At 31.3% G+C, this 27,629-nt stretch overlaps 1 protein-coding gene and 1 long non-coding RNA gene across 2 annotated transcripts in view; one reads left to right on the forward strand and one right to left on the reverse strand.

Moving 5' to 3' along the window:
- Positions 1-19,199: 19,199 nt before the first annotated feature.
- The window catches only part of LOC107447076 (uncharacterized), a 50,248-nt gene continuing 41,818 nt past the window's right edge, over positions 19,200-27,629 (reverse strand). The window contains exons 2-3 of the long non-coding RNA XR_002376556.4: positions 19,434-19,675; positions 19,200-19,338 (exon numbers count right to left, since the gene is read on the reverse strand). This is a non-coding gene — a long non-coding RNA (uncharacterized LOC107447076). The remainder of the gene's footprint in view (positions 19,339-19,433; positions 19,676-27,629) is intronic.
- LOC107447075 (forkhead box protein F1) overlaps positions 19,334-27,629 on the forward strand; it is a 31,328-nt gene continuing 23,032 nt past the window's right edge. Inside the window, exon 1 of the mRNA XM_016061887.4 lies at positions 19,334-19,618. Within this exon, the coding sequence (XP_015917373.1) occupies positions 19,435-19,618 (184 nt within the window). The 5' untranslated portion in view covers positions 19,334-19,434. The remainder of the gene's footprint in view (positions 19,619-27,629) is intronic.

Here is a 27,629-nt window from a genome sequence, read left to right on the forward strand (position 1 = left end):
GGCTTACATCCATCAAATATGGACCAAATACTTTTTTTTAACACTAAATTTGAAATTATATATTAAGAGTAAATTTTAATTATTTTTAAAATTACAATTTATTTAAAAACTAATTATCTATTCTATTTGTAACACAGGGTATGCATAATCTTCATTTCACCAAGAATATTAAAATCAGAACCTATTAGAATTATAAATTTTTTTGAGGAAAGAAAAATCTAAAACAGTGGTTCCAAAACTTTTTTGACCCATGGACTCCTTTTTATAGTCAAAGCTTGCCCACGAACCCCCAAGTGAAAAACTGCATATATGTACGGTATAGAAATTACAAACTAAAAAAAACACATTTTGCTGAATTTATTGAAATTGTATCTATTGTTTAAAATAAAATAAAAAAAAATAATGACTTGGATGAACTTATTTACTGTATTTATGTCGGGCTCAATGTTTGTGGGCACAAATTTCTAATCATATATTTATTTTTGTGATGAGGTTCATTACGGCACTGAAACTGAGAGAACAATATCCTCTTCCCAAGTTTTGTTTATACAGAAAAAGTTTTGCAACAAACGCAGTTTTACAATTTTAGTTTTGATTAAATTTAATTGTTCATCTTGCAGTTTCAAATCAGTTTCGTTAAGTTTGGCAAAAGAACTGAAAATACATTCGCTGCAGCTTGTTTTAAGTTAGTCAGAAAACCTTTGTATCTTCCTAGCATTGCCGGAGCATCGTCAGTAGCTACAGAAATGATATTTATCAAGGATATAGCTTTTAATTCAGTCAATAGCGTTTCACCTTTCGTATCGCTTTCTAAACATTTAGCAAATAACAATTCTAGGTAAAATTCTTATTCTTTTACAAATCTTACATAAGCTGAAAGTAAAAGCTTCGTTTCCTGGATACTCGTCAAGCTGTGTATAGAAAATTCAGATATTAAGTAGTCACAAGAAGAATTTTCTACTCACTGAGATATTTAGTCAATCCTTCTTTGTACATTATTATTACTCCGTGGAATTCTTTTACAATGTTAAAAGCTGGTTTGTACAACCCGGTGAGTATTATCACACTTATAGCTAGTAAAATAAGTTCTTCAATAGTGTGAGGCTTTCCGGACTTAGTAATCAAGTAATAGATAGAAACATGCGAAACTATGAGAAACATGCAATCAATCGTTGTCCCTATAAGTTGTTGCAGTGACGGTGATATTTTTCTTTGACTGCTTGAAAAATATTTAAATTTTTATCTTTTTCTATGGATTTTTATCAATTGTTCGTTAAGCTTGGAATGCTTCATTGAATCACTTGTTATAGTTTTATTACATAGAAGATACATAGGCAAAGTACTATTTCCTGATGAAGACATAACACTTCAAATGTTCAACACTGTATTTTCTTCAACTCATTCATACTGTTATCTCTTAAAAAGGGAACAAAAGATATATACGAAAATTTGTAAATCAACTTTGTAAAAAACCACTGTTAATAATTATAAGCACCCACCTTTATTTATAGTTTACTTAGGACGTAAAAATCACTACTATTTTATTCATCTTAATTTCCATAATAATGAAAACCAATCACAATTTTATTATTTTATATTAAACCTCACGTGGACCCCCTGACGTTGTTCAGGGACCCCTGAATGGTACCACGGACCCCTGGGGGTCCATATAGACCACTTTGGGAAACACTGATCTAAAATATCTCCATCCAATGAGAATAGGTTTTTAATAGTTCAAATTTTATAGTTTTTAACTTATTTTTACATGGTACCATGAAATGAATATTTTATGAACACGAGACATTAGTTTTTGTTAAATAAGAACGATCCTTTTAATTATTCCTTTTCATTCGGCTTGCAGGTGAAATGGATGACTGACCTGGTTAAGTGAGTTTTTATTTTTCTGATGATTTTGTTTGAGTTTCTTTTCTAAATTTGTTATTTGTATTTCATGCTTTTTCTTGGACTTCTATACAAAACCATCGGGGTACTGAGGGAGTTAATTTAGGCATTTGTTTCTCCCTCAATTAGAAATGGTTTTGCTTTATGGCTACCGGGGCCGGTACCCCCATGAAGACGTCGGCTTCGGTGGTCATATTTTTATTTCCTTCGTTTCCTTTTAAAAAGAATTCTCTGGTTCTTAAGAACGGGGATAAAATGAGATACAACTTTGAGATTGTTTATTTACAAATAAAAACTATAGATATTATTGTCTGGAGAAAAAAAGAACTCACCCAGAATGACATTATGTTTTCGTGGAAGGATAATTGTGAAGATGTTTTAATGATCTGATTAAATGTTAAAGGATACATGTGCGTCATTAGAAATAGAATCATGAAAGTATTTACAAACTTAATTTTATAATAAAATCTCTCGTAGAGTATTTTGAAAGTTGGTTTGGTTTTACTAACAATAATAATTACTTTTGAAGTCAAGTTGTCCTCTACAACACTTGATTGAAAAGTTTTTATTGTTTATCGTTTGTGCAGCTTCAAATAATATTGTTTTACTTTTTACAGGCATTAAATTGCATCGTTTAAATAAAGGGGAGAGAGTCGGGCAGCCCCTCACAATTGCTTATATTTCTGTATAATATTGAGTAATAATCAATATTTATGTATGTTTCTATTGTTTTATCATCTAATTAAATAATGCAAAAGGAATAAACCAGAAAAAGAATAGTTTAACTTAAAAAAAATAGAAATTTAAAAAAACATGTTTTTCAGCTCTTTTCAAAATGTGTCGGGTAGCCCCGCACAGTCACAAAAATTATGTTTTTTGTCTGTTTTTTCAGGTGTAAATGAAAATGACCAATGTATTGACAATAGATAAACCTCATTTATCATTTTTATCACAAAATTATTTTATTTATTACGTATTTATATACTTTTAGTGAATTCTATCATTTAATAACAATCATTTAATAACAACAATATTTGTTGTTGAAAATGCATATAACATTCAAATTTGAAGCAATAAAATAATAATCTTTGCAGCCAGTACATTTATCGACGAAATAAAATTGGGCTGTGATACCCGACATTCATGTGAGCGGGGCTACCCGAAATCCAATTTTTTGGTAAATTTGTAATTACTCGAACAATTTTTCACATATAAATTTCCTTCTACGTGCAAATTAAACTTAAGACTACATACTTTAATGCTGTATGTATAGAAAAAAAATATTTTTTTAGCATTAAAATGAAGTTTGATCGAAACATTCAACCAATTTTTCTTCATTTTATGACTAATGTATTCAACATATTTTCAAAACTATTTTTTACCATGTTACCAGCAGCATAAGTACTTGAAACTTTGAAAATAATCTTCCTTTAATATAACAATTAATGTCCGATGGCCATTGAGTTAAAAAAAAATATTCTATACATATGAAACAGACAGTGGGCGGGGGTACCCGACACTCCCCTATATGTTACCGGCAAAGTATGAAACGCCGGCATTGTATAGAATGCCTAGGCATTGTATAGAATGCCAAATGTTATTTAGGCAAAGTATGAAATGAGAGAAGTATTACAGACTTTCCCTAGGCATTGTATAAAATGCCTAAGCAGTCTATAGAATGCCAAATGCCATTTAGGCAAAGTATGAAATAAACGTCCTGATTAGGTTATTATGTAAATGATGTGCATGTTACTGTGAATGATTGAAATCGGTAGCTGTTGACTTTCACCGGTGAATGTTGACAATCACATAGTCGTTTTGGTGAATGTCGGAAATATTTATTACATCCGATTTGATATTAATTTATTCGTGGATATAATTACATTTATTCGATATTTTAATACTTATTGACGATAGATTAGAAGAGACATCAGTGTTTGGAATATCGGACAAATGTATACCGGGCAATGGAACTTAACTCGACCGAGTATGACTAGACCTTTGGTAAATGTCCGAAATATATACTAGGTCTAGTGCCACTGCCCGGTATATCCTACACTGAGATTTTTTTTAAGGTCAAGTGCCATTGCCCGGTATACCCTACACTGTTTTTTTGAGGTAAAGTGCCATTGCCCGGTATACCCTACACTGTTTTTTTGAGGTAAAGTGCCATTGCCCGGTATACCCTACACTGATGCTTTTTTTATGGTTCAGTGCCACTGCCCGGTATAAATTTGCCCTATACTACAAACACTGATGTTTCTCCTAATCTATCGTCAATAAGTATTAAAATATCGAATAAATGTAATTATATCCACAAATAAATTAATATCAAATCGGATAACGTTTTGAATTTGTCACTTTTGAATGAAATTTTGACGAATCGGAGATGTATTTTATGCTTTAGCGGTTTCTCATTTGGCATTCTATAGAATGCCTAGGCAAGGTGTGAAATATAAATCATTTCATACTTTGCCGGCTAGTTTTAGGCACTATAAACAATGCCGAATTTCATACTTTACCGGTAACATATATATCTTTATATAATATAAGAAGAGAATGAAATAATAACACATAGCCAATCACAGAAGAATTGGCCGGTAAACCACGTGGTAGGATCCAGTTTCTCCTCATTCATTTTCACATTGTTCATTTCCACATTGTCACAAAATTAATGAAAGTCGTAAAGGTATCGTTTCTCAATAAATATCTTTGTATCCCTATAAATTTATATATTTTTTTCTATGCTGTTATTACGTTTTTAATTCAAGAGTTAAAAACAAAGAAAATTGTTGTTTTTTTTAAAATTATTATAATGTAATTCTGTGCTACATTTTAAGATAAAGTTATTTAGAAAGGTGGTCTAACCTTATTTACGGTTTTACAATTTCTGCGCAGATAACATTAATATACCATTATAGTTAAAGAGATCTGTGAAACGAACTTTATGATCAGCTTCATCCACATCATGCAAACAATTTAATATATCTGCCTGAGCGAAAATATTAAATTAGGGTTCATCAAATTTGTTTGACACCAATCGATCTAATTATTTGCTATAATGCTAATAGATATTTGGACGTGAGACGAGGAGGTCCTTTTAGTGCATACATGTTAAGTGAATAATTTCAACATTAGTAGAAAAATTGCTTTCTGCCAAGAAAAGACAATTATTTCAAAGCAATCATTGGGGTTGGTGAGCCCCCCCCCCTAGTGTATATATATACACACACCGAAGAGCCATTACATTATGACCACCCTCCGTCTATAACAATGGGCTCTCCCAGGTTTTCATGGTTTCTCGCCCAGGAACAATGTTTTCATGGGGCACATAAGGACCCATAATCCTCATCGAACAATCCCTGACGTCTGTAAGCTACTTGATCATAGTTGCAGACCAGGTTCAACCATTCATGGCAACAGTTTTTAATGCGGGGGATGGTGTTTACCAACAGGATAATGCACCATGTCATAAGGGTCGAATAGTCGAGGAACATTCCAGTGACTTTCAAGTCATGTCTTGGCCCCCAAATTCATCTGACCTTAATCCAATAGAGCATTTGTGGTCCTACTTGGAAAACCAAATTCGTGCTGCCACGCTACCCCCTCGCAATGTGAGGGAATTGCAGGACCAGTTGGTGAGCGCTTCGTACCAGATACCTCAGACTAGCTATCAGCCCCTTGTGGAATCAATGCCACGGTGGGTGCTAGCAGTTTTGAGGGCTAAAGGTGGTCCTACATGTTATTAGCAGGGTGGTCATAATGTAATGGCTCTTCGATGTACATATATATATGATGTGAAATATTTTACTTTATTGTTTCCTTTCATAAATAAATGTTTATTTATCAATACTATGAGGTGCCCTTTCGCGAAAAGTGACGCCAGAGAAAAAGTAATGAAATAGATGATAATTTAAAAAGTTCGAATATTATTTAATCTTATGTAACAATAGCTATAAAATTTGTTGACATAGGAGTCTAGCTTTTTCTTCGATAACGGCAGTATTAGATTTCATTTATCTGATGTTAAATAATAGTGTTGCGCTATCTGGGGTACCAAACATTACTATTTTATATGAAAATTTAAGAAAATTATGCACTGCATGTGATTTAGTCAAAGGGATACATTATCAGGTGTACGGGACGGCTAAAGGCCCGAACACAATTCCTTGCAAAAAAATGTAGCTGACACTATTTAGATTTTTTTTAAAGAAAATTGCAGGGAATTTATTTATAATTTATGTAAAAACTATAATTTTGTCTAAAAACGCCTTAAAAAAATTCTACAAAAGATTAAAATAAGGCTATTGTGTGGTTTGAGGTAGAATCTGAAAAACTTTTGTTTTCGCCATCTTATCTTCTTCCTCCGCTGCACTACAGCTTTCGTGGGCCCCCACACACATCATAGGGTAAACCGAATAGGATCCATTTTACCCTGAGAGCAGGAGTTACTGAAACGAAACAGAGCTTAATTTTTAATATAAAACAAATTTCAAGTAATTTCTTCATTACGAAAATTATAAAATTTCACTCTATGTTTTTCCTTACATTAGCGATGCATAATCTCTGAATTTTATTTTGTAATTTTATAACCGTCGTTGAACAGCTGATCAATTTTCGGGTTCATGAAAGATTTACCCTGACTTACCCCAATTTAGGGCATATGGGTAAATGTTTATTAAAATCCAAAAGAACAGTACAAAACATAAAATACGTAGAATACATAAAATACATAAATTACATGGCAGCATCCCTTAAACAGAAATCAGTAAAAACAAAGTTGAATAAAAGTAAAGTTCAGTTAAAAACTGGAACGCAAGATAAAATGTTCTAAAAATCAAAAGTTCATTTGGAATTTAATATATTTTTGTTAAACTTAGTTCTTTGATCAATCTTTTACAACATTTGTTAAGAAGATTTTATTATAAATTAGATCGCATAAAATGTAACTTATACAACCAAAGAAATTAGATTTAAGAAACAAAATCACCAAGTCACTATTGTATTTTATTATCAATTGATTCTTTACATGAAAGTGTTTGAAATGAAAACTTATATTTTAGGGTTATATAATTGAAGTGAACTGAATTGATAACTCACTCATTGGGGGATTAGCAGTACTTATCATAATTTTTTGATATTAATTCTGCTTTAAATTTTTGCAAGGCTTGAGAAAACTTGGTCAATTTTTAAATTCTATTCTACATTCTATTCTACATTCTATTTTCATACTAATTATCTGTGTAACTAGATGCCGATACCTTTAGGAAATGCAAACATCAATAAAGTGCTTTTACTTAAATGTGGGTAGCAGTAAAGGTAATCGTGGGGTCAAAAATGGGTGCTGACTGTGAAGAGCTACTTTACTAGTGCGTTAGGTATTGATTTGGACCTTACCCATGTAGTTTATTTGTACATGAACACAGAAGTAAATAAATTTAAGATCCCCTTTCCTGCAGAAAATTTTTTAACAATCAAAATTATTTAAGTAATGCGCTAATTTTTATAAATTAACCTCAATCAAATTATTTTAACAATAATTACTGTTAAAAAATTCCCTATAAAAGGTTATAGTATAAAGAGCTTTCCTCAGTAGAGAGAAAAGAAATTAAAATTGAATCGAAAATTCATAAAATTTACTATACACTCACTTAGCAGGCAAACAAAGTATTGGAGATTCCCTTTTCTTAACATTTTATTATTGAATATAAATCGGAATATGCATTATGGTTGAGAAAAATTGACAAATCTATAAAAATCAATTACGTAAATATAAATTTTTAAATTAAAATATCGTCTAACCTCCAAGAGTATCTCTGACTAAAATAAATCTGTTTCAGCAATTTGTTTGATTTTAAAATAAGACAAAAATTGTACCGTCCTTGCTTAAACATTACAGATACATTTTTCTTTTTGATTTACACAAAATCCTTCCATTTTATATTTTTTATAAAGATAAAGCAACTAAGAGTTCTTTGCAACTTGATCCATTATTTTTACAGTTCTGTCTGTCCACACTTGTAGCATTCTTAAGCGGAGAGTTTTTGAAATAAATTTTTAAAAGTAACGCAGGTCAGCAATTTAAGTTAACTACAAAAATTGTTTCCGGATTTACGAAATAAATTATGCCCGCAGTTTAAAAATCATTGTAGGAATCTCTTCTAATGTCTAGTATGCTTAAATCTGTTGCCTCAAAAGTTCCATACATTCTAATGCCCTATTATAACTAGGTGATAAAAGTAGGACTAGTTATGTATTCAGTTATTGAAGAGTAATTCCAGAATTATGTCAAATAGTTCGTCAAATGAAAATTCGAATCAATCAAAATCTCATTGAAAGCTTAGAATGTTCAAATTTCAAGTGGAGCTCTAAGCACTTAATTAACAAAGAACCAACTATTTCTTAAAACAGCATTTTTTACAAAAGGGTAAAATTCATTTCACTGGTTTAGCATTAACCACTGTTACAAGTTTAACTAATGGCAATTCGAATATTTAAAATATATCGGCCATGTTTATTAGCTTACAGATTTGTTTATTGAAAAACGTAGTTAATTATCCGTTCTTCAACTATTAATTTTGATCCATTCGAACGATAGATTAAGGAATTAAAACAATTTCAAAACTTGCTGTCAAGCAAAGTCTTTTACAGTGTATTTCTGCAACACCAGTTTAAAACCAGTACTGATTAAATTAGATTTAGTAACAAGTAAAAACCATGGAAAGATATTTGATCGAAATATCGCCATTGTGAGCCGTGGTGGCTCAAGGGATAGTTACTCTCTAATGAGGTGAACCGGGTTCGAATCCCAGCGATGGCTGCTTGATACGAATTCTTAAGCCGGCATACACCGACCCTAGTACAGGCGTACGATATTCTCAGCGGTAGACGCATCATGGGCAATAGTCCCCTTGCCGTCAGGCTAACCGTGAGAAGTTTTCGTGGTTTTCCTCTCCATATAACTATCTCCATATAACTATCTCCATGTGTCTAACAGAAAGTCCTCCCCGAAGGCAAAAAATTCACCCAATACTTGATCTAGGAGTTTCCTTGTCTTCTGGATTGGGTTCAAAATGACAAGGCCACATAATTGAACAGGCGATGTCGTGAACTCAAAAATTGGGTCAACAACGATTGTAATGCATCCCAAGAAACAAAATCTAAGATACTTGCACGATTAAAAACTTCCCTCGCTTCAAACATTCGTAAAAAAGGAAATATTATTCCTTCCTAATATTTCCCTTTACTGTATTTTGAAGCGAACGAAGTAGTAACAATCTACAGTTATAGGTTTTGCAAATTATAGCAACAAAAAAATAGTTGCTAAGCTATTGCTTTTTATTAATAGTTGCTTTTTATTAAATGTTTTATTCTACTATTACTATTATAATATTGATAAAGTTGGTACTAAAAACTTATTTTCTGGCAAAAAATTAAGACAAACATTCGCTAGAATATGAAGCTCTTTGAATAGAAGTAAACATTGAGCTGAGACGCTTTTAGATTTCTTTAATTCGTCATTTAAAATGCAAATAATAATGTGTGTAAAATTTTAAAATAAATTTTCCAGCTTATAAAAATGTAAATAGAGAGATTGGTGAGCATCATTCAAAAGAATAAACAACTAATTGATATTTGTTCGAAAAAAGCAAACGATTTTAAATCAAATCACAGCTGCAGTTATTTTTTGATCGTCAGCCATTTTTTTTCCAAAGAGTGGCTCAAATGAAGGAAGTAGATGCTATCACTTAAAATTGAACTATAATCGTCCGTAAAAGAAATGTTACAAGTTTAAAATTCATTGATTTGAGTTGAATCCGTTGAAATCGATTCTATTAGCTTTTGCTTCATAGAAGCTTCGTTCTATTACAATAAATGTTATTTCTTTGCTGTTGATTTTTGATGATATTTAGTATTTTAGTTGCAACCTATTATTTGCAGAAAAAGTGCGAACAACTGGGTACTGTATTTTAAAAATGGTAGCCTCTTTTGACATAGTTCGTTTGAATATATATAAGCGAAGAACTCATATGATAATGGTAGAAACGATGTCACTAAAAATTGAATATTTCAAAAAATGTATCACTTTTGTTGAATATTGTATTTAAACTCGAATAAGGGGTATTATCCTTTTATGGTATGGTTAATAACAATTGTGTTCCTAGTCTTAAGAAGATTCGAGCTTTCGTAATGGTTATTTCGAACACAGAAAGTGATTTCGTAAATTCCGTTTTGTTCCAAGACGCAACAAAAAGAGAAAAATCATGTGAAAAACGTGAGTTTGTTTCCTTGCATATAAGTTTTTATATAAAGGGAATAAATTTAAAAAATAAATAAGTTGAAGAAGTTATTGTTATAATATTTGATGATTAAAGAAAATTGATATGTTTTCAGTTATTTCTTTTAAGTCTATTTAATTTCTTTGTTAAAAGGTTCTTTCGTTTTCTAATACTTGTTGGGAGTTTTGTTATCAATTGTTATTTTTATTTTGATCACATTATTTTAGGGTTCATTTTTTTAATGCATCCCAACCAATTTTATATCACTATTAATTTTAATTATTGGTTACATCCATTTTTTATAGACTTTATTTTCTAATTTAGGTGTATTGATTTTGTGAAGTCATTAATCTTTAGTTTTGCACATTTTTTTAAAAAAAATTTAGGCTTTTTTTTAATAAATATATAAATATTTGAACAGTTCAGAAATTAAAATATTTTAAGTTTATTTTATTTCAAAATCTTGGTTTTTTAATAACAAATGTATATTTCCAAAATGGGCCGGAATAGCCTGCTCGGTAGGGCGCTGGGCCCATGTCGGAGAGTTCGTGGATTCGAACCCCGCCGGCCGAAGACTCCCCGTGTAGTAAAGGGTGACTGATGCACGTTAAATCCATCGCTTCAAAAAAGTCCTCCATGTTCCCATTACAAATCAATACCTCTGGGGGTACTGGATTGGAGATTGATCGTTCTCTGATTTAGGTCAAAATTACGATCTGTGAATGAATGAATAGCTGTATGAATGGGTCCGCCCTATAAAACGGGCTGTGACAGGTGTGTGGCTGAATACGAATTCTTGGTCATAGGATGGCTCCACTAAAAAAAACAAGAAATGCACACGCTGCCTTAAATTTGCTCGGTTTCACCAAGCAGGCTTTCCCGTGTGGCAAGTAGCATTAGAAACAACAACAACAATACTTCCAAAATTATTTTAAGGGTTCAATTTCCAATGGGATACCTGCAAGAGATGTAGTATGGGTATCTCGATCCTGATTGGGTTGTTGAAACTTAACATTTGTTTACGTTAGAAACTTTTCTTTCCATTCTACTTTGAGTAAGCCAAGCCTCTCAAGTACCAATAATCTTGAGTAACGCAGCCTATATTCTTTCACACAGTTTCCAATTCTACCACTATATATTTAACGCAAGGACATCCGCGAATTCACGTCGAACATAAACAAACTTATTATGCATCAAAATGACCAGGTGCACAAAACAAAACTATATCACGCGTAACAATAAAATACATAAACAAATAATAAATCTAAGAAAGAATTATATTTCAACAAATGCTATGTTTTACACGGCTCCGTATTTAATTTACATAACTTTCATTAACATTTTAAGTTATGTAAAGATACTTGATATTGCTGATAAAGATTAGTTGCTGCTGAAGTCTTGGGTCACATGCGTGCGCATAGGCTGTCTTCTTTTTGGAGTGCAAGTACCGCGTTAGTATATTTGAGGTCCATTCACCGTTAAAATTGAATCTTAGTACGTAAAAATACGGTCTTTAGATCAAAAGTTAATGAGGGTGCTGTTTTTTCTTTAAAAAAATAGTTAAATCTCGTTTTATCGATTAAAGCGAATTTTTATTTCTGAAAAAAATTTTATGAAAAAAATATATTTGAAATTGACCTGAAATTATGAAATTGTATAGAAAAACGTATTAAGCTAAAAACGAGTTCTTTTTTTTCCCCTTCAGAAATTTGTAGTTGTTATCGCAATTTTAAGTCCTTTTTTGTGAGTGAATTCTTTCTCTTTTTTTTTTTTTTTTTTTTTTTTTTGCTTAACATAATTTTTTTTGTTTTGTTTTGAGGTGCCTTATCTAAGAGGTTTAGAAACTTGAAACGACGAAAGTGTGTTGCAAGAGATTTGATAATATATATGTTACCGGCATTATATATAATGCCTAAAACTAGCCGGCAAAGTATGAAATTATTTATATTTCATACATTGCCTAGGCATTCTATAGAATGCCGGATGCTATTTGGGCAAAGTATGAAGTAAACGTCCTGATGAGGTTATTATGTAAAAGATGTGCATGTTACTGTGAGTGACCGAAATCGGTGGCTGTTGACTTTCACTGGTGAATGTTGACAATCACATAGTCATTAATTTATTCGTGGATATAATTACATTTATTCGATATTTTAATACTTACTGACGATAGATTAGAAGAAAGATCAGTGTTTGGAGTATAGGGCAAATGTATACCGGGCAATGGCACTGAACCTTAAGAAAACATCAGTGTAGGGTATATCGGGCAGTGGCATTTGACTTTAAGCAAAACATCAGTGTAGGATATACCGGGCAAATGTATACCGGGCTGTTGCACTAGACCTACTATATATTTCGAACATTTACCAAAGGTCTAGTCATACTAGGTCTAGTTAAGTGCCATTGCCCGGTATACATTTGCCCGGTATATCCTACACTGATGTTTTTTTTTTGAGGTCAAGTGCCACTGCCCGGTATACATTTGCCCGATACTCCAAACACTGATGTTTCTTCTAATCTATCGTCAGTAAGTATTATAATATCGAATTAATGTAATTATATCCACGAATAAATGAATATCAAATCGGATGCAATAAATATTTCGGACATTCACTAAAGCGACTATGTGATTGTCAACATTCACAGGTGAAAGTCAACAACCACCGATTTCGGTCATTCACAGTAACATGCACATCTTTTGCATAATAATCTCATCAGGACGTTTATTTAATACTTTGCCTAAATAGCATTTGGCATTCTATAGAATACAGAGTTTATATATGTATACATACATACACATATATATATAAATACATACAATGTATATATATATATATATATATATATATACAGTGAATTCGCGATAACTCGAATCTGATAGGACTGACGAAAAACTTCGACATATCGGAAGTTCGACTTACCGTCAGTTTCGGTTTTGAACTTTCAAAATATTGCTGGATTATTTAATTAATGCTTATTTATTAATTGCAAATCTTCTAAATGCTTACAATATTTAAGACCATTTTTCTGACAAGCCATTTACGATAAGACTGTTTGAAGCACTTTATGATACCCTGGTCAATCGGCTGCAACTTTGCTGTTGTGTTTGGCGGGAGAAACTGCAAGTTTACTGCTTTCAAATTAGGTAGATCACTATGCGTAGTGCTTTTATCCATAAAGAGTATCACTTTTCCTTATTTAGCAAAGAATTTCCGACCCAATTTTCTTAAATAGTCTTCAAATAAAACTGATGTCATCCAAAACTTGTAATCCAAAGGATACGTTTTTACATTCTTGAAACATCGGGGATTTCGGTATTTTCCGATAACAACTAAGGGCAATTTCTCTGTCCCAGACGCATTTCCTCCAACTAGGACAGTCAAACGTTCCTTGCTCATTTTACCCCCTGAGCAGTTTTCATCCTTAAACATCATAGTCTTATTTGGAAGACATTTAAAAAATAAACCCATTTCATCAATATTGAAAACCTCATTTTAACTGTATCCTTTAAGTAAATTTGGTAACGTTTCATTTAACCATTGTTCACATACTTCAAGAGGGACAGCTTTAGCTTCTCCATGAAGAGTGCGAAAGACATTGTGTGTGTGTGTTGCAAAGGAAGGGGCAAGTTATCAGCTCCTAGGTTTTTTTTTCTTTTTTTTACTTTAAAAGATCCCAAAAAAAAATCGAGTTAAAGGGAGTAAAGTTCGAGTAATCGAGAATAATTAACATGAAATTGAAGATAAAAGGGTCGGGACCTCATAAAAAAATCGAGTTATAGTAATATTCGAGTTATCGTACTTCGAGTTATAGCGAATTGACTGTATATATATATATATATATATATATATATATATATATATATATATATATATATATATATATATATATATATATATATATATATATATATATATATATATATACATTGTATGTATTTATATATATATACATACACATTGTATGTATTTATCAAACCATTGTATATCAAATGTTGGATTCGGTTGCAAAATGCAAAACAATGAAGCCTTTGTGTCAATGTATTTTGTGCTCATCAGATTTAAATAAAAATAATACTTTCTAGTGCAGTTTCATTTTCGATAGCCTCATACATTAAATTCATATTTTTTTTTTACTTTTTATATTTCTTTCTTAATAAAATTGAAAACGAATCAATGAAATAAAATAACAGCATAAAAATAAGTGCTTTTAAAATCAGATTCGTACACTGTTGGATGCTATAAATAATTTTCAAAAAGGATGCATATTTTTAACCATTTTGTTTACATTTTGTGTGACTGTCATTATCTCCCCCCCCCCTCCCTCCCTCCTCACTTTGTAACGAAACAAATCCAAACCCTGTAACAGGGGAAACTAATTTATAAACAGAGTTTAAAAATAAAATCTCTCGATATTTAATTCGTTCTATTGCGCCAAAAAAAACGTTTTTCCTGCCATTCGTCGGCGACACACCCCAGAGAACTTTTGAGAAATTAAGACATTTCGACTATTTCATTCAAAAGATTTAAAATGAGTGATCAATCTTTCTCTTAAAGCAGTGTTTCTCAAACTTATGACTTTTGTGTACCCTTTCTAAATTTTTCGTAACGCTGTGTACCGCTAATATAAAAAAGAATGTATTTTTTACCATAAAGAATTGCACAAAAGTTAAACATCACAACTGGTTATTTCTGCAAAAAAAAAAAAAATAGAAAATAGAAAAATACGCAATTGTAAATTTTCCTGGCTAGCTATGTTTCAAATAAAAAATTTTTAAATTTTCGTTTGTTGCAAGATATTTCACATAAGAGAACGCGTACCCCCTAATAACTGTTCCCGCACCCCTGGGGGTACGCGTACCACACTTTGGGAAACACTGTCTTAAAGGAAAAAAAAAAGATGAATATCACAAACTTTATTTATTAAGTCACTAGCCAAATCAGTACCATTACGAAATTAAGCACAAAACTGAAAGATATGTACTAAACACAGCTGACAAAGTTTTTTTTTATTTTTATTTGTTTATTAGGATTTTTTTTTGTCCATTATTAGAATAAGCAAAACCACGTTTTTATCCCGTCAAAACAGCATTCAGTAAATTTTGGAATGATTTTATTACTCGGAATCAAAATTTATTACAATTAAGCGACTTTTTTTCTGGTTTTTGTCCCTTTCTCGTAAAATAGCTACTTCTACACTGCACTGAAGTAATAAACTGTACTGAAGAAATGAACTGTACTGAAGAAATGAACTGTACTGAAGTAATGAACTGCGATGAAGAAATGAACTGTACTGAAGAAATGAACTGCGATGAAGAAATGAACTGTACTGAAGAAATGAACTGTACTGAAGTAATGAACTGCGATGAAGAAATGAACTGTACTGAAGAAATGAACTGTACTGAAGTAATGAACTGCACTGAAGTAATAAACTGCGATGAAGAAATGAACTGTACTGAAGTAATGAACTGCACTGAAGTAATGAACTGCGATGAAGAAATGAACTGTACTGAAGAAATGAACTGTACTGAAGTAATGAACTGCTCTGAAGTAATGAAGTGCATTGAAGAAATGAACTGTACTGAAGAAATGAACTGTACTGAAGTAATAAACTGCGATGAAGAAATGAACTGTACTGAAGAAATGAACTGTACTGAAGTAATGAACTGCGATGAAGTAATAAACTGCGATGAAGAAATGAACTGTACTGAAGAAATGAACTGTACTGAAGTAATGAACTGCACTGAAGTAATAAACTGCGATGAAGAAATGAACTGTACTGAAGAAATGAACTGTACTGAAGTAATGAACTGCGATGAAGAAATGAACTGTACTGAAGAAATGAACTGTACTGAAGTAATGAACTGCACTGAAGTAATAAACTGCGATGAAGAAATGAACTGTACTGAAGAAATGAACTGTACTGAAGAAATGAACTGTACTGAAGTAATGAACTGTACTGAAGTAATAAACTGCGATGAAGAAATGAACTGTACTGAAGAAATGAACTGTACTGAAGTAATGAACTGCACTGAAGTAATAAACTGCGATGAAGAAATGAACTGTACTGAAGAAATGAACTGTACTGAAGTAATGAACTGCTCTGAAGTAATGAAGTGCATTGAAATAATGAACTGCACTGAAGTAATAAAGTGCACTGAAGTAATAAACTGCACTGCAGTATTGAAATACTGAAGTAGTGGAGAGAGCCATGATGGCTCAAAGGATGGAGCGTTCGCCTTCCAATGAGTTGAACCTTGTTTGTATCTCAGCGGTGGCTGGTCGATACGAATCCCGCACCCGACTCGCACCGACCACAGTGCTCACGGAAAAATATCCTCAGTGGTTGACGAATCATGGGTTTGAGTCCCCTTGCCGCCAGGCTTACAGTGAGAGGTTTTTTCGAGATTTTTCTCTCCATGTAGCAGCAAATGTGTGTTAGTGTCCTCAAAAGGTCCTAAGCAAAGGAAAACGTCTCCTAATTCTTAATCCGTAAGTTCCCTTGTCTTCTGGGTTGGCTTCAAAATGACAAGGATACGGAATTTAACATAAGTAGTCGTAAACTGAAAATTCGATCTGCTGTTCAACGACTGTAATAAAATAATAAATATAAAAGTATATTTTCTATAAAATATATAATTTTATCTAAGCACATTTTATTCATACGTTAAAAAGGAGAGCTAGAATTGAAAAATAATTAACTGCGCTTAAAAAAAAGAACTAGAATCTGTCAATAGACGCACTTTTAAATACCCCCCCCCCTCGTGAGTGAACAAGAATTGCGTATTTAAAGTCACGCGTAACTAATATTTAATCTACGAACAATCACTTTCACATGCGACTGTGCAACTCGGAAAAAGAGTGATATTATTTTAAAAAGGAAGAAAACATATTTTCGATCTACTTTACTTCTTACAGGAAATAAAAAGAGCGAAATTGCAAGTATATTTGATAGCATCTCTTAAATTAAATATTTGTTGGTCAAGAAGGACACGCTGAAGACTAAATGAACAAAAATGTTTTAGAATAACGAACTGCCTCGTGTAAACATGAATAAATCTTTCGAAATAATTCTCCATGCTTCATATAAGCTCATTTTTTTAAAATTTAAAATCATTTTGAACATAATGTGTACATTAATTTCTCCAGCAGTGTGAATAATGCAGGTGTAAATTAATTTCTCCAACATTGTGAATAATGCAGGTGTAAATTAATTCCGATAGCAGTGCAATTTGTACAGGTGTAAATTAATTTCTCCAGCAGTGGAAATTATACAGGTGTAAATTAATTTTTCCAGTAGTGTAAATCAATTTCTCCAGCAGTATGAATAATACGGGTGTAAATTAATTTATCCAGCAGTGAGAATTATACAGGTGTAAATTATTTTCTCCAGCAGTGTGAATAATACAGGTGTAAATTAATTTCTCCAGCAGAGTTCGGTTCCTCAAATTAGCGAAGTAATCACTTACATTTTAAAAAAGAGGTAGTTGTAGTTAACTACATTTGTAACAAAGTAGTTGTAAGCGTAGTAATCTACAAAAATAATGTAGTTTTTTCGACTTCGTATCAGTCCAAAGCTAGATGTCCTCAATCTCACATAGAAGTGTGTTAAAGGAAGGGAATGTTTATTATTATTTGTGATTAATAATAGTCGGCAGAGTAGTAGGGTGTTGTGTAAAATGTTTTGCGTCATTTTCAAGAATGTAACTGTACATGGCGAAATAAAAAATTTGGGCGGAATCGATAAAATAGTTCCTGAGTAATCAAATTTTAAATATACTACGTTTTTTTTTTAAATTTTTTTTCTCGAGAACTATTTTTCTCGAATTTTGCACATCGCCTTTAAAATTACAGTTTTTGAAAATTTATATACGATTCAAATTTTTTTTTTTATCAACCATTATTAAATCTATCTGCAGTTGGTTATTCTGGTTTTTAACATTAAAGTAACTGGGATGCATTAAAAACAATTTGCATCTTTTTTTAAAAATTTTAAAATTTAGGACATAAATGTAATCTGCCAACATCTCTTATTTTTTATTTATCAAACTTTTTTCTACTTTTGTCAAGTGCGAGCCAAGTAAATGAAATAGTGATAAATATAAATTTTTCTACAACATTGGATTATTTAAGGAGCCGACTGAAAATTGCAAATGGCGAAGGAGGCCTCTTAAACATTAGAGAAATTAGTTCCAAGTAGATTTAGATAAACATCAATAAGCTGTTTAGTTTTTTATTTATTTCAATGCGTCATTTATTCGGCAAGAACATCGAAATGGAAATGGATAATCCCATGAATGTTTAAGATTATTATAATCGTCCATTTTTCGTCCCGGTTATTCACTTACAAAATTAAATAAATATTTTTTTTCTTCATCGAATTAAAAAAAAAAGAAGTTTTTTTCCGGTTTTAATTCAAAACACCATGAAAAAAGCCATTAAAGATGTTTCCTCTTTTTCACTCAAAGTTGGAAACCCCATCTGTTTTTTCTTTTCTACACCTCATCATCTCACGGGAGATGACGTGACGTGAGCCGTGACGTCATTTGACTCATCCCCGTGATTGGCAGAGACATTTGCCCGGCATTTCTTAATACTGAAAAATTCTGTAATGTTATTTTTTTTTCTATCTCGCTCCTACTACAACATGCTGCTACCGTCTTTTAAAAGTGAATATTTATACCGAAAATTTAAAAGAACTACTAAGCAAATAAAAATAGGGGGGTGTCTGAGGACGAGGATAAAAAATGACTATTAATTTTGATATTCTGACGTTTTTTTTTTTTTGCTCTCATCCTTGCTTCTTTTATTAGAATTTTCGCGGTCGAGAAAAGTTAAGGAAGATATTTTGTGTATGTTGACATTATGTGAAAAAACTTTTGATGGAAAGTAGGAGACATTTTTTTATTAAAAAAAGTTACATTTTCAGTTTCTGTATCAGCATTCGTGTGTGTATTTTATTTTGGGTTTTATTCTTTTGGATGCCACCAAAATGACTTGTGAAGAAAAAAAAATGCATTTATAATTATCGTTTGACTCTCCTGGCAAATCTCTGATAACGAGTTGAGGCCTTTTTAACGCTAGAATAGAGTAGTTCCTTTTCCGCAAACGATTTTGGTTAGCAAAGAATACTTATTCCCGCCGTTCCAAAAGATCGTCTGAAAATATGCCAAAGTTTCTAATAAGCTAGTGGAAAACAAAACAAAAAACGTGTCATCCATAAAAGGTAAAAAATATCTTAACAGCATCTCACCATGTTGGAATCCACTATCATCGATTCCGATGATTTCTTATTGAGGGACATGGATTTTTCGATGGTGTCTTCGACCACTAAAGATTCATTTGTGGCTGCTGACCTAGAACCTCAACCACCTCAGGTGCCCACTAGTTCATCCGAAGATGCATTGCAGGCTCCGGACAGAAAGACCTCCTCATCAGGTAACCTTCTTTCTTTCCTTTCGAACTTCCATTTTTTCAATGGCAACCTGAAATAGACTATGAAAAAAGACATGAAATAACGTGTCTATGAAAATAACGTGTTCAATTCAGAGCAGTATTGAAATTACTCCTCTAAGTTGATATCTCCACATTCTACAGCAAGATTATTAAGAGTTCCCACTGTGTCTCATAGAAGACTAAATAGGCTACAATTTTCCCACAAAACAATTTTGCAGTTGTCTATTTTTAGGTTTTTGAAGAATAAACCTTGTTTTTAAAGTCATTTGCTTTTAAAGTAATTCTTCATTGAGCAAATTGAATTTTGTCAGCTTGAGAAAAAAGCACATTTTAAAAAATTAAAAGTAAAGAATTAAACTAAAAAACTAAGAGAGCAGTGTATTTTTTGAGAACTTTGTAAAAGACCTATATTCAGTATTATGTATGTGTGTACATATATATATATATATATATATATATATATATATATATATATATATATATATATATATATATATAACTCCTTAAAACTATGGAGAATTTGATCTTAATTATCATTTAGTTTTTAATGATATATCGCTCATGGGCTGCAATAGCGGCACAACTCAAAAAATCATGCTTTGAGATAAGTGGGTTTAAAGTTTCCATTGCTAAGGTAAATGCATAAGAAATGCTTTAGTTTGCTTAAACGAAGATTACCTTCAAGTTGAATTATGAGTTGTGCCAGTATTGCAGCTGAAACGAATGTGTATTTTCATATTTACACCTGTTCTTAGTCCAAAAATCGTGTTTTTTGAGTTGTGCCACCACTGTAGCCCATGAGCGATATTATTTAGTTAATTCAGAAAATATGGATCTAAAGCATGTATTGTTAGAGGATGAGATTATTTTAAATTCTTACTTTATTTTGAATTTAAAATTCATGAAATTTTTTATTTGTTATACTTTATTTATAATTTTAAGAAAAGAGGCGGGTGGAAATTTGAAAATAAAGACAAAATTATATTCACCGGTTGTGAATGCTTACATTCCAATTTGTAGAAGCTTTTTTTTATTTCTTTTAATTTGTTTAAACAATTTTACCACAAATGTATGATTCCTAAAATATATTGCATCCTAAATTATTATTGGGACTGTAATCAAACGAAAATCATACTGTACAATGCTAAAAATATTGCAAGATGACATTTGCGGGAAAAAAATGAATAGAATTAAAAAAAAAAGAAAAAAAAAAGAGAAAGAAACAATATTCTACCATTGTCAATTTATTACACACTAATTATACAATATTTAGATAAATTTTCAAATTTTTGGAATAGGATCATAAAAAATGTCCTATTTTTTAAATTTTTTTTTGTAGAATTTATAATTTAACTTTATGCACACAATTTAGAATCAAAATTTAATTTGTAATGTAACTACTGCAAGACGCCTTTATAAATTGTCATCATCCCTTTGAACTATAATTATTAAATATCTAAAATTTTGTTGATTTCTCGAAAAACAAATTTTTACGTGAAAAATTAACTGAATATTTCCTAATAGAAATAAAATAACACTTATTTTATCTATAAAAAGTTTCATTCTGTATTTATGGTTTTTTACGCTGCAGCCAATGTGTCGCTTTTTTTTAAAAAAAGTCAATAAATGAATAATAATACAGTCGTACCCCTATTTAACGAAGTCGCTAAATTCCGATAATAAGTTCGTTATATGGAAAATTCGTTAAATAGAAAATCACCTTTCGAAATACTTAAGCAACGCAAAACAGGTTTTAAATTCATAAACACCAGACATAATAAAAATAAAAAATGATGCATTTTTATCTTGTAAACTAGTATCTACTATTTATTTTATAAATCTTAACCATAAAATAAATCTGCATGGCAAGCAAGAATAGATCAAAACATTATAGAGTGTTATACATTTTCAACGAAGAAAAGGCTAAATTTATGTATAAATTATAGTTGCATTTATTATAAAAGTAATTTTAAGTCTACATTACCACATGCGCTCTAAAGTTAAATTTCTACGGATAAAATCCGTTAATTTAATTTTCTACGGATTAAAACAGTTTGAAGTGAACAAAAAGGGAATTTACTGCTTTTTAAGAGATAATTTTTAGAGAAAACAGTATTACATTTCATAAAGCAGTGGCTTCAAAAATTAATTGAAGGCCATTTCTCCCATAACATGCGTTAACAAGTTTAAAATGCTTTGAAATATTTTGGGAAATAGGGAAAGTGGATTTCAAAGAAAAGTTCGTTCAACAGAAAATTCACTTCACTGTTTGGAAGTTATTTTAAGAAGAAATTTCCAAAATATATACTTGGTTTCTCGAAAAAATTCGCAAAATAGAGAAATTCGTAAAAGGGAAGTTCGTTAAATAGATGTCCGACTGTAATAATAATTTGAGTTCAAACTATTGTGAAGGCTTTTTCGAGTTTAAACTATTATTAACAAAACGAGGAGGAAAAAGTTTTCACTGCAAATTTGATGTTAATCCTCTAAGAAACCATAAATAAGAAATTCTTAAAAATCCTTGCTTCTCCGCTGACACAACTGAGAGTATGCTGGTCAGACTATTAATTAAATTCCAGACTTATCTTGTCAATAATTTCAGCAGGCTGTATCAACAATTTAACTTTTGTTCATATTTTGGTCGCATTATTTGTCTTTTTGAAATGTAGGATATCTCCTTAAATCCTTCTAAATCTGTAAAATCCTTGTAAAAAACATGATGCACATTAAGTTTCACAATTTGACAATAACTTAAGAAAAAACAGTGCAAAAACTTCTTAAAAAAATTATCAAAATCTGTCGAATCGCTAGCGAGGAAGGCGGCGTGATAAGCATTAAAACCACTTTGATTGCTTTATGAAACTTGGAGTTGTTCTTAACAAACTGTTCATCTTTGTTTCCCCCGACAATCAAATAGGTTTTGTTACTTTCAATCTCCTCAGCAATGATTCGTTAGAGTTTGTTTTTATTATCCCCAGTGCAACCCCTTGACGCTTACATGAAAGGACTTTAAAAAGTAAGTCTACTTTTTTGTAAGTTTATTTTTAATATACAGCATTAAAACCAAACTGAAATTTAAATGTCAAAATAAATACGACAATCACATCATAATGAAATAGGAATACCTAAAATAAAATGTGCGAAAAGTTTAACAATCTTGTATAATAGTGACCTCTCATGACTCTTCTAAAATCCGCAATGAAAATAAAAATGCTTCAGATGTTAGAACTAACAATATGAACAAGTAATGCAAAAATAAATTTAAAGTCAATTTCTATTTAGGTCAACAAAAATAAATTTAAAGTCAATTTCTATTTAGGTCAACAAAAATAAATTTAAAGTCAATTTCTATTTACGTCAACAAAAATAAATTTAAAGTCAATTTCTATTTACGTCAACAAAAATAAATTTAAAGTCAATTTCTATTTACGTCAACAAAAATAAATTTAAAGTCAATTTCTATTTACGTCAACAAAAATAAATTTAAAGTCAATTTCTATTTACGTCAACAAAAATAAATTTAAAGTCAATTTCTATTTTTGTCAACAAAAATAAATTTAAAGTCAATTTCTATTTAGGTCAACAAAAATAAATTTAAAGTCAATTTCTATTTACGTCAACAAAAATAAATTTAAAGTCAATTTCTATTTAGGTCAAAAAAAATAAATTTAAAGTCAATTTCTATTTAGGTCAAAAAAAATAAATTTAAAGTCAATTTCTATTTAGGTCAACAAAAATAAATTTAAAGTCAATTTCTATTTACGTCAACAAAAATAAATTTAAAGTCGATTTCTATTTACGTCAACAAAAATAAATTTAAAGTTAATTTCTATTTACGTCAACAAAAATAAATTTAAAGTCAATTTCTATTTAGGTCAACAAAGGAAAATTTTTATTTCAGTTTCTTTTTACTCAAGAATTACAATTCCCCCCCCCCCCATAAAACTAAATTTAATTCATTAAATTTAATAAGCGAATTAATATTTAAAAAAACTGTACTAACATCATGTGTCATGCACTACAAGTTTTAAAAAATGTATTTAAATTTGAAAGCGTGAAAAAAAAAGTATTTTATTAACAATTGAAAATTTGAATACGATATATAAATATATATAGAGCGAGTGTGAACTGATAGTAGGAATTAAAGGAAAAAAAAGGCGTGTTGTATCATACAACTTTAAAAGTATAAATTTGTTATAATGTTCTTTATTGAATTTACCTGACACAGCGAATATAAAATAGGAACACTTGAGCTTCGCTTGCCTTTCAAAAAATCATATTAATTTCAAAATTCGTAATTTTAGTTAAACGACAACATATTTGTTACTAATTGCAAATTATGTAAAAAAATTGTAGAGAACTCACATAATATTGTTTTAAAGTTTTGGAGGGTCAAATAACAAGTAGTAAAAAGACCAAGTGAAGGAACAGCTCTTACCAGTGAAGGAACACCCAGTAAAGGAACACTTAATTTTGGTTATTTTTTAATGCTCTTTATGAATTTATAAGCCATTACAATATATTTAAAAACAAGCCTATTCTTGAAATTATAACATACAAATACTTGGAAAATGTAAACTTTTTTTTTTGTAATCATGAATTGAAAATTGAAGTGTCAACATATTAGCACATACTGTTCATTCACTGGGAAATCTATGCCCAGTAATGCCTGTTCCCTCGCTGGTTAGAAGTTGTTTTTCGTATTTTTACCATACTTTTGATGCGGAACATCACTAAAGGTACAAGAAAATTAAAGTTTATCTTTTATTTTCATTAACTTAGAAAAAAACCCAGTAAATGAACACTTGTTCCTTCACTGGTTTTTCCACGTTTGGTGATCCAGTGAATAAACACCCCCTTATCTCATTACTTGCTTATGCTACGATGCTTAAAAAAATAAAACGTAACTTCAATAACTATATTTTGAATTCTTATTTTCACAGCGAAAAAAAAATAAAACTATTACATGCAATTAATTCCACTTCAAACATATAAATCCAAACACTCACCTTATAATTTTTTCAAAGAAACAAGGTGTTGCAAAGATAATAAGAAATTCAAAATTTTTTCCAGAGAAGTCTATTTGACCAGGTAATCCAAAACATTGCTAGATGACTTCCTATTGTTTGGCAGTGAGCTATTGTTACCAATCAATCTGAAGAAAAACTTTCAAATTCTTATTTTTAATCAATTTATATATGGAATGTTCCTTCACTGGTTGGTTTACCCTAATTGGGTATAATATGAAAAAAACACAACTACTTCGATTTAGTAGGAACAACATATGACGCAATGCTAAACGAATGGAATTTAGTTGTTGTTTATTTAGTTATTGTTATTAGTAGTTGTTGTTATTTGTTTTAGTTGTTGTTGTTTATTTAGTTGTATTTAGTTTCAATAACTTTTCTTTATAATGCAATAAAATCTGGCGAGCAGCTATTTAAACGATCGAACACTTCGTTTGTTTATTTGTGGCTTGAAGTTAGGCTCGCAGAAAATGCCGTTCATGGGTTAAATTTAGTAGGAACAACACAACCTGTGACGTAGGCTATATTATACCCAATTAAATGTGAGCAATAAACTACTTCTTTGTTCAAATAGAGCTATAAGCTAGAAATGATCACTGATATTATTTTTAAAATCTGTGAAAAACTGGAAAGCTTATAGTAAAATTTAAAACAACGACTAACGCTTAACCTATCGGAAAATTCCATTTCGTTTTCCGTTCATAATTATTTAATGAATGAATTAATAGTTGAAACAAACTGTATTGACATCCTCAAGCGTCATCCCCTACAGGTTTTTTTTTTTAAAAAAATGCATTTAAGCTTGAGTGGATGAATAAATAAAAAGTATTTTATTAAGGATTGAAAATTTGAATACGATATAGGGAGAGAGTGTAAACTAACAGTAGGAATTGAAAGAAAAAAAGAGGAAAAAAAAGTTACTTGGATATCGCTTATAGGATTTGCTCACTCAATTTAATTTCGACTCCTCATCATCAGCAATGGCTCGACAGCCCAGGGTGGGCCTTGACCTTCTCAAGAAGTTTTTTCCATGCTCACCTTTTTTTTGGCTAGTGTTTTCCAATTTTTAGTTTTTAAGACCAAAAGGTTTTTCTCTGGGCCATCTATCCATCTCAAATTCAGCCTGCCTCTTTTTCATGTGCCAACTGGTCTAGCATTGAAAACTCTTTTTGTGGTACGGTCTTCGTCCATTCTGATAACGTGGCCTGCCCATTTTATTCTTTGTCGTTTAATAAAGTTAATAATGTCAGGTTCATTATATGATTGATATAGCTCTAGATTTGATCTACTAAGCCACACACCATTTTTTTTAAATCCTCCAAAAGTACTTCTCAAGACCTTTCTCTCAGAGGTACCCAACATAGCCTCGACTCAGGCAATTGAAAATAAATAAAGCGATAGCTACCAATTCTCAAAATATTGAGAATTCAGAAAAGAAAAAAAAAATGTACAGACGCAAATGGAGGTAAATTCAATTAAACCGGCGAGCACTTTCAACTTATATTCAGAAGTTTTAAATTGACTAAAATAAATACCAACAGTTTTTAAAATGTTGGTTCTCGCAAAGGAGGAATAGTAAAAATATTATCTTTCAAAAGAAACTATAAGTACTTGTCATTCACTTTTAAATAGGTGAAATATTATTCAAACGCTACCTTATTTGAGTTGGTAAAATAATAAAGTGGAATAAAATGACTAAGAACAACAATGGGACTGAAAAGGAGGAAATAACTTTAGTTTATCCAATCGAGAACTAAAAACATAGGGGCGCATCACTTTCAGAAGGTCTGACAAGGTAGGTTTTTTTTAGTCCATTTCCCTCCCGCGGTGAACTGATCGTTAAGACACGGTTCCCAGCAGATCACCGCATCACTGGCTGCTGTCAGTGTGCGGGTGGGTGACCACTTGTATCAGTCTGCGTAGGGACCGAGGGGGTGCGGTATGGGTCCTCGTTAAACCATAAAGTGCTCGATTTCGCGTGATGGTCATCGGGCTACTGAAGCGGGGGTGCCATCCCCTTCCGCAAAGGATCAAAATTGTGATGGCGTGTCTTCGGATCATCCTCAGGGATGGTTCCCAGACCGTCGCCAATAGCCCATTGTGCAGCTCTAGTGCGACGTAAATGAACTACAACAACAACAATTAGTCCATTCCGAGAAACTTAATTTTTTATAAATTTTTTTTGTTTTATTTCAATATCTTTTCTTGCGAGCCTTGAGAAAGTAATGTTTGCCTTGTAAGTAAAAGTAATGAAAGAAAGTTTTCTTGCGAGCCTTTTCTTGCGTCAATTCAGGCGATGGCTGTCTTGGATACTTTTGAAAGAAAAATTCGGTCAGTTATTACTACTGAAGTGTTAAAATATGCTTCGAAAGGGTATTTACGCTCTTTTTTTCTCCTGTTAAAGGGGATATCTGCTGACACGGGGATCTGCTTACACTTCATCGAGGAGTTATTAAGGACACGTAATTTTTTTGTCTTTTTGTAAGAAAGAAAAGAGGCGTGTGAAGGATTATTCTGGAAAAGATCCGTTCATAGACAAGGCATGCTTAGGTTAACCTATGAGAGGTCTGAGCATGCTGAAACGCGAACGAGCTTCACAACTAACTTTTCAATCACTATATTTACAGAAAAATCTCAGAAATTCGTTTTTTTTTCTTTCTTTTTAAACCACGTTTTTGTAGTGGAGAATAATAATTAAAAAATAAAAATTTGAAAAACGAAAACGTGGGGAGCATGAAATACATAACAATAATGTTATGTTAGTGTGTGTATGTGTGCTCATGAGAATATATGCATGTATATCTGTAATTGTATCTGAATGTTTGTGTATATGCATGTGCATGTGTATGTATATGTGGATGTGTGTGTGTATGAGTAAGAAAATGTGTATATGTATGTGTATGTGTACTGTCATGAGCCCCACGTTTTTCGTTTTTCAAATTTTTGTTTTTTAATTATTATTCTCC

This window comes from Parasteatoda tepidariorum, chromosome 9 (genome assembly GCF_982258835.1).
Source record: "Parasteatoda tepidariorum strain Cologne lab strain chromosome 9, Ptep-v5.0, whole genome shotgun sequence".
In the NCBI taxonomy this organism is placed as follows: domain Eukaryota; kingdom Metazoa; phylum Arthropoda; class Arachnida; order Araneae; family Theridiidae; genus Parasteatoda; species Parasteatoda tepidariorum.